General features: G+C 43.7%; 1 protein-coding gene across 1 annotated transcript in view; it reads right to left on the bottom strand.

The window, feature by feature from the left end:
- The window catches only part of LOC123237985 (myosin-6), a 47,858-nt gene that overhangs the window by 21,816 nt on the left and 12,193 nt on the right, over positions 1 to 13,849 (bottom strand). The window contains exons 12-22 of the mRNA XM_044665241.1: positions 13,144 to 13,453; positions 10,599 to 10,666; positions 10,239 to 10,326; positions 10,015 to 10,132; positions 9,733 to 9,856; positions 9,157 to 9,293; positions 7,733 to 7,988; positions 5,891 to 6,133; positions 4,920 to 5,096; positions 4,199 to 4,344; positions 3,810 to 3,900 (exon numbers count right to left, since the gene is read on the bottom strand). Coding sequence (XP_044521176.1) covers positions 3,810 to 3,900; positions 4,199 to 4,344; positions 4,920 to 5,096; positions 5,891 to 6,133; positions 7,733 to 7,988; positions 9,157 to 9,293; positions 9,733 to 9,856; positions 10,015 to 10,132; positions 10,239 to 10,326; positions 10,599 to 10,666; positions 13,144 to 13,453 — 1,758 coding nt within the window. The remainder of the gene's footprint in view (positions 1 to 3,809; positions 3,901 to 4,198; positions 4,345 to 4,919; positions 5,097 to 5,890; positions 6,134 to 7,732; positions 7,989 to 9,156; positions 9,294 to 9,732; positions 9,857 to 10,014; positions 10,133 to 10,238; positions 10,327 to 10,598; positions 10,667 to 13,143; positions 13,454 to 13,849) is intronic.

The raw sequence follows: 13,849 nt of genomic DNA, 5'->3' as shown, positions 1-13,849 counted from the left end.
GGAAACTGAGGCAAACAGGGTTAAGTGCCTCACTCAGGGTCACACAGCTAGCAAATATCTGAGGCCAGATTCGAACTTTCAAAGATGAGTCTTCCTGACTTCAGGCCCAGCACTCTATCTACTGCACCACTTATAAGATGTAGATAATACTAGGATTGTTTATCTCCACTTTACACATGAAGAAGAGAGGGCCCGATGAAGGTAAATAACTTTCCTAAGGACAGAAAACTAGTGAGTTCTGGAGTCTGGACTCAAATTCAAGTCTTCTGACTCTAAAAATGCTGCTCCTTTTTTCTACATAGCAATTCTCTTTATTCCACCACTACTTTAAGGTTTATTCTCTGGCTGCAGCAGGGGCCAAACAGAGGGGAGGATGTGATTCTTTTCTTTGGAAGAGTGTCTAAACCCCATGGCACTGTGTGTCTGCAGGGAAGAGGTTTCCACTGGTTTCCTTATTTATTTATTTTCAGGGCTGTAGAAAGCAGCAGTAGGAGAGGGCAGCCACTCTTCCCACTTCCCAGCAGAGGGGAGCATCTCTGCTGAAATGAGAAGAGAAGGCTTTTGTTCTGCAGTTTACAACAAGTAATGGAATGACTTCTTACAACAGAAAATTAGAAAGGACATTGTTCTTTTTTTCTTTCTTTCTTAAAATCCTTGGTTCCAAGGCAGAAGAGCAGGAAAGGCTAGGCAATCGAGCTTAAGATGCTTGCCTAAGAATCACATAATCAAAGAGTGTCTGAGGGCAGATTTGAACTCAAAACCTCCTGTCTCCAGGTCTGACTCTATCCACTGTGCTACCTAGCTGCCTGAGATTTATTAAATTCTGTGACTCCAGACGAGTCATTTCCAATAATTTTGCCTCAGTTTTCTCATCTCTACAAAGGAGATGATGGCAATAATACCTGTATAGCCTACCTCAGAGCTGTGAGGACAGACTCTGTAGACATTGAAGTTATATGGGGAAAGGAAGGAGACCCAAATAAAGCTCTTTTTCCCCATTCCAGAAAAAACCACAACAATAGCCAGTGATGCACAGGTGGAGACACTTGGAGGATAAAAACAAGCCAGGCAGTGAGGAATAGTAGAAATAGTACTAGATCTGAGGCCTGAAGATCTGTTTTCAAATCCCAGTTCTACCCTTTAAGATCACAACCACCATTACTTGGTGGCCAACTTGCTGATAATGAATGAGCCTCTCTAAACTTAGCTCTCTGGATCCTTGAATGCCAGTGATAGCTTGCTGCTGGGCTCTCTTACTTGATTGGACCTGCTGGAGTCTGTGTTCTGTTGGCAAAGTCTTTGAGTACCTAGGGTCACCTCCATATCAAGTCCAGTAGAACTTGAATGGATCTTTAAGATCATATGACTGAATGAGGGTCAGTCATTTCCCATCTCTGGGCCTCGGTATTCTCATCTGTAATATGGGGGTGAGGTGGAGAAAGGAGGAGACTGAATTAGATGATCCATAGAATGAAGCTTCCTGATAATCTGTTGCATTTTTGTCTTTATATCCACACCACCTCGTATAGTGCCTGGCACATAGTAGGTCCTTAATACCTCCAAAAAAAAACAACAAAAAACCAAAACATCAGGCAGCTACAAAGCACAGTAGATCGAGTACTGAGTCTAGTATAGGGAAGAACTGAGCTCAAATCCTGTCTCAGATACTTCCTAGCTGTGTGATCCTAGGTAAGTCACTTAACTTATGTCTGTCTTAGTTCCTCCATTTGTAAAATGGGGATAATAACAGCATCTCTTTCAGGGTTGTTGTAGAGAATTTTAAAAAATGAGATTATATTTGCAAAGTGCTTTATAAACCTTTAAAGTGCTTATATAAATGCTAGCTATTATTATTTTTTGTTTAATTGAATGGAAAGGATCTCTAAGGTTCCTTCCAACTCTATGTCCTATGACCTTATGATTCATTTAAAATAGAACTGGGTTTCCCAAGAGAGAGATCTATGAGCACAGGCAAATGCCTGAGACATTCATTTTCATTACATTGGCACTCAGTGGAAATGGCTGTACTTAGTCCTGAAAGATTGTTGGCAATGAACCCTATTGGGTAGCCTTTTGAGACATCATAGTAGTGCAGTGAACAGAGCCCTGGCCCCAGAGTCAGGAAGATCTGAATTCAAGTCCCACTTCTGATACTTGTTTTGTGACTCTGGGTGAATCACTATACCTCAGTTTCCTCAATTGTAAAACGGGAATACTAATAGAACCTACTTCCCAGGGTTGTTGTAAAGATCAAATGGGATGAGATTTGTAAAGTGCTTAGGAGCCTGGCACACAATAGGTACCATTTTAATGCTGCCTTCCTTCTTCCTTGGATGCTAAGGGGAGATCAGGCTCTCTATGGCCCCTTTCAAAATCTCCCTTCTCCCTTCTAGCTTACATCATTGTCCCTTCTCCAAAAAATCTGGAATTTCATCAGGATAGCGATTCTCTCCCTGGATGCAGATCGGAATCTGTTCCAACCTCTTCTCCTGAAACACGCTTCAATAAATGGTCTCATGAGTTACATTGTTCAGAAACTACCAGTGTACTTGGTGGCTCACTTGTTGATGATGGATGAGCCTCTCTAAACTTAGCTCTCCTGGTCCTTGAATGCCAGAGATAGCTTGCTGCTGGGCTCTCTTGCTCGACTGGACTCATTGGAGCCTGTGTTCTGCTGGCAAAGTCTCTGAGTACCTGGGGTCACCTCCATACTATGATGGGTATCCAACAGGACTTGAGTGTAAGATAATAATAGCTGACCTTTATGCAGTATTTTCTGGCTACAATGTGTTTTACTCACATTATCTCACTGAATAAGTTAACAGCCCTATTAGAATGGCAGGACAAATATACACTGTCTAAAAAATCCTAGTGAAGTTTAAAGCTATTAGCCCTTAAAACTGCACTAAGTGGGGCAGCTGGGTAGCTCAGTGGACTGAGAGCCAGGCCTAGAGATGGGAGGTCTTGTTTTAAAATTTGGCCTCAGAACCTTCCTAGTTGTGTGACCCTGGGCAAGTCACTTAACCCCCCCATTGCCTAGTCCTTACCACTCTTTTGCCTTGGAACCAATACACGGTATTGATTCTAAGATGGAAGGAAAGAAAGAAAGGAAGCAAGAAAGAAAGAAGGAAGGAAGGAAAGAAAGAAAGAAAGAAGAAAAAAGGAAGGAAAAAGAAAGGAAGGAAGGAAGAAAGAAAAAGAAAAGTGATTTTCAGTTTTTAGTTGTGTGTGACTTTTTTTTTTTAAACCCTTATCTTCTGTCTTAGAATCAATACTGGGTATTGATTCTAAGGCAGAAGAGTGGTAAGGGCTAGGCAATGGGGGGGGGGGGGAGGGTCAAGTGACTTGCCCAGGATCACACAGCTAGGAAGTAAGTGCCTGAGGTCAGATTTGAACCCAGGACTTCCCATCTCTGGGCCTGGCTCTCAATTCATTGAGCCATCCAGTGGCCTCCTGACTTATTTTTTGACCCTTTTTGGAGTTTTCTTGGACAAGATACTGGAGTGAATTACCATTTCCTTCTCCAGATCATTTTACAGATGAGGAAACTGAGGCAAATGGGGTTTAGTGATTTGCCCAGGGTTACAAAGCTAATAAATATCTGAAGCCAGATTTGAACTCAGGAAGATGAGTCTTCCTAACTCCAGGCCTGGTGCTCTATCCACGGTGCCACCTCACTGCTCTATTAGGTGATGAAACCAAAACTTATTATATCCTAGTAGGTCCCAGGATGTCATCTTAGCCTACTTGAGATGTCCAAACCCTTTAGTTCCCCACGGTGCCCTCTACCTAGCTGTCCAGACAATTACCTGGTTTTCCTTTAGTTTCTTCTGGAGCTGGAGAGCCACAGCCTGCTCATCTTCAATTTTGCTGTTCAGCTGATTTATGTCAAACTCTTTCCTGGAATGGAGGTAGTTAGTGGCTAGTGGGCAGCCCCCCTCCTTCATTTCTGCCTCTTCTCTTCCCCTGTTTCCCCTAGAGATTAGTGATCTGTTCCAGCCTTTCCAGGGAGTATGGATGGGGAGGAGGACAATGCCTAGGATAAATCTTTCTGGTGGAAGGGGTTACATTATAATTTCCTGATACCACTAAGAGAACAGAGGCATGATGGCATTTGGATGTTCTATTCTCCTGAAGTGCCCTTTCATTGACACACAAATCTCACATACCCTCCCTCCTTCCCACCATGGATACCTACTTCTTGAGTTTCTCCTCTAGCTGCTGCTTGTCATTTTCCAAGTCCATGATGCTCTCCTGGGTCAGTTTCAAGTCGCCTTCTAGCTTCCTCTTTGCCCGTTCCAGGTCCATTCGGACCTTTTTTTCCTGTTCCAGGGATCCTTCCAGCTGATAGAGAGACAGAAAGATACAGAGAGACAGAAACAGACAGACACAACAGGATAGAGACAGATGCAGTCAGAGAGATAGAGACCATTTTAGTTAAGATAAAGAATTTACTCTACAGAATGTTCTCTTTCTCCCAATCTTCATTCTAGACCCAAAATTTATGTGGCTCCTGTTCTTAAGCACAAGGGACCTGAGGTCAGTTGCTAAAGGAAACAAAGATAAAGTTTGAAGACACTCCAGTGACTTTAGGAATAACATCAATGGGTTTAATTTAATTCAATTCAATACATATTTATTAGGATCTTTTTTATGTGCAGGTTTTGGGCAAAGTGCTAGAGAGGATAGGATCTTAGATCTAGAGGTGGAAGGGATGTAGGTGCCATCTGGTCCACACCCCTCAACTTAAAGATGAAGAAACTAAGGCCCAAAGAGATTAGATGATGTGCCCATGTCATAAAAAGAATGAAAGGAGATAATCCCTACCTTCTAAGAGCATCTAGGTTCCATTTGACCACTGAAGTCTTCTGGAAAGAACTAGCTTAGTGACATAAGGGGGTGGGATCAAAGCCACTCACATCATCCACCTGCTGCTCCAGCTTGACCTTGGACTTGGTCAATGTGTTGACCTTGTCTTCCTCAGCCTGCAGGTCATCTAGTGCTTGCTGGTGGGCCTCTTGCAGGGCCTTCTTCTCCTTAGTCAGCTTGGCAATGATCTCATCCAGCCCAGCCATCTCCTCTGTTAGGTTTTTCACCTTTGAGGTAAGAACCACATTCCCCATACAACATTGTGGTCAAAGATTGGCAGGCCCAAACCAGTTAACTGACCCCAAGGTACTTTCCATGAAAAGGCTTTGTGAGATGCAATATCAGGGCTCATGTTAACCTCACAGACCACTGGGAGAATGACAGATTTGATCATGAGTATGTAGGGGAAATTTAGTAGCCGAGACACCAAAATAAAATAAAGTCTCCAAGTCATAAAAGAAATAGGTTTATTGAGAGAGGGTCAGTCTCACAATAAAGCTGGACTCTGATTAGCAGTCGAAGACCTCAAGCCTTGTGAGCAGCCTCCTTTTATAGAAGCTTATAGAAATGCTGTCAGAAGCACAGTTGAAGTTCCTTGACCCAGAGTTGGCCCAGAGTTCAGTATACAGTGTTGACAACTCTGACCAATATCAAGGAGGACAAACTCATAATAGAGGAGGGTGTACATCTTAGCCCAAGATGAATGAAGTCAACAGCTTAAATCATGGAGGGGTAATAGCAGAAGTAAGGTCAGAAATGCACACTTGACCATTATCATTCACTTGGCTCATGCCATTGCTGGTGCCACTTGACCATACCATTGATGCAAGTAGGTCCTTTGACCATCACAGTCAGCGTGTGTATTCCCATGCACTGGGTCTTGGACCTTGCAGGGGTTCTTAGACCAATTACAACATATTGTGAGCATTTTTCTTATGGATCAAGTGTTACTGGTGGCCTGTCTGACCTACACATCCCATGGAGATCTAGGGATGGAACTGGAAGGGATCCCTTTGCTCACCTTGTTCTCTGTTGCATGCTTCTCCTTCTCCACCTTGGCCAGGGTCAGTTCCAGATCATCAATGTCTTTCTTAAGCTCTGAACACTCATCCTCCAGCTTTCGCTTCTTGGCTGTGAGCTCAGCGTTCATCTCCTCCTCATCCTCCAGGCGCTCTGTCTGCTCCTTCACCTTGGCCTCCAGCTGGATCTTGTTTTTGATCAGCTGGTCACAGCGCTCTTCTGCATCATTGAGATTGTCTTGCTCCTAGGAGCAGAGCATGGAGAAAATGAGAGATTGAAGAGAGACTACCTATTGGGCAATGGTCAAACAAAATACCATATGTGAATGTAATGGAATACTATCATGCCATAGAAAAGGCCAATATGACCAGTTTCAGAAAAGCCTCAGAAGATCTGAATGAATGGATGCAGAGATAAATGAATAGAACTAGGAGAACAATTTATATAATAACGGCAGACTATAAAGGAAAACAAGACTTGAAAACTCTGGGCAATGGATGACCAGTTGTGATTCCAGAGGACTGATGGTGAACACTTGACAAGGATGATGGATTCAAAGTTTAGAACAAGACAAACAAACATTTTTAGATATAGCCAAGGTGGGGATTTGTTTTGCTTGATTATGCATATTTGCTACGAGGACTTTTTTCTCTTTTCTTTCTTTTCTAGTAGAGGGAAGAAAGAAGAAGACGAGGAGGAGGAAGGGATAGGGATAAATAAGGCTAACAAAGAAAGAAATGAAATGAAAGAAAAGAGAAATCAATGAAGCATCTTTTTATTTTATTGTTTTATTTTTAAAACCCTTACCTACAGTCTTAGAATCAATACTGTGCATTGGTTCCAAAAAAGAAGAGCAGTAAGGGCTAGGCAATGGGGGTTAAGTGACTTGCCCAGGGTCACAAAGGTAGGAAATGTCTGAGGCCAGATATGAACTCAGGCCCTCCTATCTTTAGGTCTAGCACTCTATCCGTTCAGTCACCAACTGCGCCCAAAGCATTTTTTTTTAAATGCAGAGAAGGGAAGAGAAGAAAAGCTAGAAAGAAATACAAATAAAATCAGCAAGACAACTTTGAAAACAAAAGGTTGAATCTATTATATATTTTAGAAGATAAACAAACTAAAAAAAAAAAAGCAAACTGTACCCAATATATATATGTGCAGTTTCATGGATAATTCTCTTTTTCTTTTTCACTATGTATGTGGAAATTCCCATTTTATTGGGTGTTTGTTAAGTTCAAAATAAAAACAAACAAAACAAGAGATTGAAGGGAGAAGAAAGATGAAGAAGTGTGATTAGAAATAGACCTGGAGAGGGGGGCAGCTGGGTAGCTCAGTGGAGTGAGAGTCAGGCCTAGAGACAGGAGGTCCTAGGTTCAAACCCGGCCTCAGCCATTTCCCAGCTGTGTGACCCCGGGCAAATCACTTGACCCCCATTGCCCACCCTTACCAATCTTCCACCTATGAGACAATACACTGAAGTACAAGGGTTTAAAAAAAAAGAAAGAAAGAAATAGACCTGGAGAGAATAGCTAGGTGGCTCAGTGGATTGAGAGACAGGAATCCTGGATTCAAATCTGATCTCAGACAGTTTCTAGCTGTGTGACCCTGGGCAAGTCACTTAAACCTCATTGCTTAGCCCTTACCTCTCTTCTGCCTTAGAACTCATATATAGTATTGATTCTAAGACTAAAAGTAAGCATTTTTTTAAAAGAAAGAAAGAAATAGACCTGGAACTCAGAGGCTGTTCTAGGAGGTTCCCTGAGGTAGGGAGATAGATTATTTCCTTAGTGAGAACAGGGTAAGGAATATGGGGAGAAGATCAAGGAAGATCAAGAGGTCTTACTGCCTGGACTTGTAGCTGTAGATCATTCTTTTCCTGCAGCAGGGATACCATCTTTTCTTCCAGTTCCTTCCGTCGAGCATCTGACTTCTCCAGGGCATCTTTGATGCGCCCAAATTCTTCCTTCATGTTGGCCATCTCCTTCTCTGTCTCTGCACTCTTTAGCAGAGGCTTAATCTTAAAGTAGAGTTTCATCCAGGGCCAATTCTTGACCCCCATGAAAGCCCTGATGTTCCACTGAATCACTAGGAGGGCATCCCTGAGAAGGAAAAGTCAATGTAAGGAGGAGACGAAGTGCCATCAACCTATTTATTCTGCTCTTCAATTCCATCAACCAAACCAGACTTCCACTAAGACTCCTGAGTCTCAAGGACCTCCTACCATTTAGAGGGAAGGAAGGGAGGTTGTAAACTCCTTAAAGACAGAAGAAACATAAACGTTTTCTTTCTTTGTATCCCATAGAGAACCCAGAACAGTGCTAAGCATGAGCAGGAACTTATATTTGCTGATTAACATGTTCATAGAAAGGGGAAGAACTGTTAATAATCACACACTTATATAAGGCTATAAATCGGCAAATTGCTTTCCATTCCTTATCAAATTTGATCCTCACAACACTTCTATAAAGTAGGTATCTCAGGCATAATTATACTCATTTTACAGAGAAGGAAACTGAGTTTCAGAGAGGATAAGTGACTTGCCTGAGATCTCACAGCTAATAAAGGTTAATGATGAGATGTGAAGCCAGGACTCTCTTGACTCTAAGGCCAGTGTTCTACCCACTATAGCGTACTTCCCCTGAGTACCACAGATTACTACCATTCCCTTGCCCTGAAGACTTTGTGCTGAAATGTCTTATATCCTCAGTATCATTATGGTAATGTGCCTCATTGATAACTGCCAACACACAGGAGTCCGATGATGATGGGACCAAAAAGGAGCCAGGTATCAACTACTTCCTAATACTATGATTTCCAAGGTCCTTGGTAGTTCTAGGGTTCTTGACTAACCTATACTATCCCAAGACCACCTATAATGCCTAGCATATATATTGTAATTAAATATTTTACTTTCCCCCCAATTATATAGCATTTATATATAATAATGGTTGACTGCTGTATGGTACATTAAAGTTTTCAAAGCACTTTACATAGGTTTTCTCATTTGATTCTTTCAGTAACCCTAGGAGATAGGTGCTATTATTATCTCCACTTTACATATGGGGAAACTGAATCTGAGAGGTTAAGTGACTTGCTATAGGCTATTAAGTATCCAAGGCATATTGGAACCCACTTCTTCCTGACTCCAAATTTGGCACTGCACCACCTGGCAGTCAGTTCTTTTTAGACAATTTATCAAGCCCTCTGGTTCAATGGATCCCCAATGCCTCTCTTTCAACTCTTGCCCTAACTTCTTTCCCTTCTCACCTTCGTTCCACAATTTTTTTGAACTCAATTCTCATTAGCTGGCCACGGGCTTGGGCCTGAATCCGGGTGATGATGCGAGACAGTCTCTCATCTCTCATCTCCTCCAGCAGCCCCAGCAGCCCAGCCTTGAAGAACACCTGAAGAGAAGATTACATGTTGGGGATGAGGAACGAGGAGTGAGGGTTCTCTTCATTGGAACATCATTGCCATCCTCTCAGGAGAGATTTGGAGAAGGAAGATGGGTGGAGGGGGGAGATTTTGTTATGGAAGGAACTGCAATTTCAGAGTCTAAGGGTGGAACCTAAATCCCCTTTTTTAGGATTTTTCTACTCTAGTCCCAACATTAGAACATGGACTATGGGCCATCTTTTCATCAAGGGAGGATACTGACTGTTGGGGATAAGAAAAAGAGGGAAAAAGAAATTGGAGTTGAGCCCGATGAGCAAAGGGAATCATAATAGGTAGTGACGATGGGATGGTTTTCTCCTTCCCTTTGCACTTCTTGCTGTGGCCTAAGACCCTCGCCCCTGGGCAGTTCCCAGTGAGCCTTCTCTCCTCTAGTTCTGCCTCCCTCACCTTGGTGTGGCCAAACTTGTACTGGTTGTGGTCAATGTCCAGGGAGCCAAGTAACTTCTCTGCCCCCTTCCTGCTATCGATGAACTGGCCCTCTGGGATGGCTGCTGGGTTCAGGATCCGGTACCTGTTTGGGGGGATGGAGACAGTCACCTTGCTGTGTGGTTCTTAATTAAGTGGAGAATGATGCTATCTGGGAATGTGATCTTCTACCATCAATCCTCCCTCCCTCAGACCTGTCCCACCCTCCAGACCCAAATACCTTTTCCTGAGGGTCTCACCCACCTCTGTCGGAAGTCTCCATAGAGGATGCGGTTGGGGAATCCCTTCCTGCAAATTCGGATCCCCTCAAGCACTCCATTACAGCGTAGTTGGTGCATAACCAGGGGGTTGTCCATCACCCCTATGGGTAGCAGAGAATGAGACAAAGGCTAAGTTTCCAACTAAATGGAAGCAGAACATTTCCTACCTTCCTCTTGGTTGAATTGCCCTCCCCACCTCCTACTCACCAGGAGCTTTCCTCTCATTGGGGATGATGCATCGCACGAAATGAGGGTGGGTGGTCTTTAGATTGGCCATTAGCTTGTTGAGGTTCTCCTGGGGGTGGATAGTAGTGGTCAGAGAGGATTAGAGATGACAGAAGCCACCTCTCGGACACCTCAAAGGCCAGTCCTAGCAATACTGAAATTCTATGTTGACTTAAGACTAACACCCCTGAGTTTGCATATGACATGTGTAGAATTTGCATGTTTAAGGTGACACATCTCTCTAGCCTTTTCCCTCTCAGTTCTTTCTCCCTCCATTCCACCCGGCATGGCTAAGCCCAATTTTCCCTCAGTGCTCCCAGGTCTATCCACTGCCTTTCTTACCCTGTGGAGGGCTGACACTGTCTGGAAGGAAGAACCTTTTTTCTTGCCTCCTTTGCCTTTGGCATCAGCTGTCAGAGAGAGGAAAGAACCAGTCAGGGAGGGAAGGCATGCATTTTCTGCCTCCACTCCTCACACTCCTCATTATCTTTCCCCTCAAGCCTTCCCTCATCCTATCTTCTCTTATTGTCAAGGGTACCATCATCTTCCCAGGCACCCAGGTTTGCAACCTAGGTGTTATCCTTGCATCCTAGGTATTTCTCTCTCCTCCCCTCTCCACCACTGCCATAACCAATGAGCTGTCTGCTCCTGTCATTTCTATCTCCTTAACTTAAATCTCTCCTATATGCTCCTTTCTCTCTTCTGAAACTACTATCCTGCTATAGGCCCTTATTACCTTGCAATAACAATATACCCTGTTTCTGGGTGTCCTTGTTTTGTCTCCCATTTCAATTCATCCTCCTTCCAGTGGTCAAGTGTCTTCCTAATGTACAGGTCTGATTCTATCATCTCCTTTAGTCAATAAATTCCAGTGGCTCCTCTTTACCTCTAGGATCACATATATAATCATCTGTGTGGCTCTTAAAGCCCCTCATAACCTGCTTATTTCCTCCCTTTCCATTCTTCTTATTCCCTTATTCCCTCTGTTATCTTCTATCCAGGGACCCTCCTTACTGTTCTTCTCACACATCTCTCCATCTTCCAACTCTGAGCTGTCTCCAATACTCTCCCACCTCATCCTCTGCCTCCTGATTCCTCTGGTTTCCTGTAAGTCTCAGCTAAAATCCCACTTTTAAAAAAACCCTTACTTTCTGTCTTAGAATCAATACAGTGTATTGGTTCTAAGGCAGAAGAGTGGTAAAGGCTAGGCAATGGGGGTTAAGTGACTTGCCCAAGGTCACACAGCTAGGAAGTGTCTGAGGTCATTTTTGAACCCAGGACTTCCCATCTCTAGGCCTGGCTCTCAATCCACTGAGCCACCCAGCTGCTCCCTAAAATCCCACCTTCTACAAAATGTCTTTCCCAGTCCTCTTTAATTTTAGTGCCTTTCCTCTGAGGCTATCCCCAATTTATCCCATGTGGATCTTGTTTTTGCTTAGTTGTTTGTATGCCGTAAGCCCCTTGAGGGCAGGGACTATTTTTTGTCTTTCTTTGTACCTGCAGCACTTAGCACAGTGCTGGCACATAGTAGAGACTTACTAAATGTTAGTTGATTGCTTGATTAATAGGGCTCAGAGATGGCTCTTTCTCCTGAGCATAATGTTGCTACTAGTGGCTTTGGAAATTAAAAGTTTAGTTTAGGGAAAGTTAGAAGATAGGACTAGCCTCACCTGCCCAGCCAGCCATAGAACATGAATATGCTTGTAGTAAGGTGAGTAATACAAATTGTGTTTAAACTCTGTGGCGAACTGAGACTCTCTATCTTATCCTAGCTTTGGTCTCTTCCACCCAGATCTGAGACAATGACTCTCTCTCTCTCTCTCTCTCTCTCTCTCTCTCTCTCTCTCTCTCCTCTAAACCCTTAACTTCTGGCTTAGAATTGAGACTAAGTATTGGTTCTAAGACAAGAGCAGCAAAGGCTCAGCAATTGGGGTTAAATGACTTGCCCAGGGTTACACAGCTAGGAAGTATATGAGGCCAGATTTGAATCTGGTCTCCAGGCTACCTGGCTGCCCCTATTCTGGCAATTAAAAAAAATCCCTTATCTTTCATCTTAGAATTAATACTGCATTTTGGTTTCTAGTAAGGGGTAGGCAATTGGGGTTAAGTGACTTGCCCAGGGTTATACGACTAGAAAGTGTCTGAGGTCAGTTTTGGACCCAGGACTTCCCATCTCTAGGTTTGGCTCTCAATCATTGAGCCACCTAGATGCCTCCTTGTCCTGGCACTTCTGACTTGTACCCTACCCTTTGCCTCTGGTCCTTCATCTCTTTTAACTCATATCTGTTTATGCTCAAGTAACCTGCTACTTCTGACTCCATCCTAAGGGGGAATCTTCAGCAGCAACCTTTCCCATTTACCTGGCACAATAGGCATCAGTCTGTATAATGAGAGATTTTAGCTCTAGTCTATGGCTGGTCCCACAATGGAGTTTCCCATTCATGTACGTCCACTGCTCTCTTCCCATATCTTTTTTTTTTTAATTTATTTTTTATTTTTTTTATTTTAAACCCTTAACTTCTGTGTATTGACTTATAGGTGGAAGAGTGGTAAGGGTAGGCAATGGAGGTCAAGTGACTTGCCCAGGGTCACACAGCTGGGAAGTGTCTGAGGCCGGATTTGAACCTAAGACCTCCGGTCTCTAGGCCTGGCTCTCAATCCACTGAGCTACCCAGCTGCCCCTCTTCCCATATCTTTTGATTCTCCCCTTTGACTCTCCTCTTCCTCAATATGTTCTACCTCTTCCCTCTCTAGAGTTGGAGTCATCTTTCCCATCACCTAGCAATAGGTCAATAGGTTCTACGAACTCTTCATTTCCTGGCAGTCAGACTGAATTCTATAAAGTCTTCCAGGGTGTCACTATCAAATCCCAGAACTGGGTCTTTACCAGTATCAGCAGAAGCATAGGAGGAAAAGAGTGTCGCCATCAGCTTGAGGGAGGACTTCTGGTAGAGGCCCACCACAGTTTCGTTGAGTGGGTCCTTGTTCTTCTCCAGCCAGCCCATGATATTGTAATCTACGGTGCCAGCATAGTGTACCAGGGAGAAGTGGGCCTCTTGCTTCCCCTTGACATTTCGGGGCTTCTGGAAGTTGTTAGACTTGCCCAGGTGGTTGTCGTAGAGTTTGGCCTTGAAGGTTGTGTCAGTGGCTTTGGGGAACATGCATTCCTCCTCCAGGATGGACATTATGCCCATGGGCTGTGGGGAAGAGGAGGGAAATGTAGCTGAGTTTCCTCCCAAGGGTTCACTGAGCCATAGACTCCCCACGAGGAAAGGAACCTCTAGAAGTTAGCTAGTCCACTCCTGTATTTCAGTGCCTTGCCTGTTACTGACCCACAGGAGCTTTCCATATCCTCTTTCATTCATCTGTACTGCTAACTCATGACCTGAGAGTGAGGCAACAAAGTGGGGGTGATTGGTCTTTAGGTCAATGAGGTTCAGGAAGTGATTCCTAATATCTTAACTAAATATAAACAATTTCAGGTTAAACCTATCTCATGACACAGTGGAGAGAATGTTCCTTCCTTCCTTTCTTCCTTCCTTCCTTCCTTCCTTCCTTCCTTCCTTCCTTCCTTCCTTCCTTCCTTCCTTCCT

Source organism: Gracilinanus agilis, chromosome 2 (genome assembly GCF_016433145.1).
Source record: "Gracilinanus agilis isolate LMUSP501 chromosome 2, AgileGrace, whole genome shotgun sequence".
Taxonomy (NCBI): domain Eukaryota; kingdom Metazoa; phylum Chordata; class Mammalia; order Didelphimorphia; family Didelphidae; genus Gracilinanus; species Gracilinanus agilis.
Note: the sequence above shows the minus strand (reverse complement) of the source record. Positions and strands in the feature narration are given on the sequence as shown.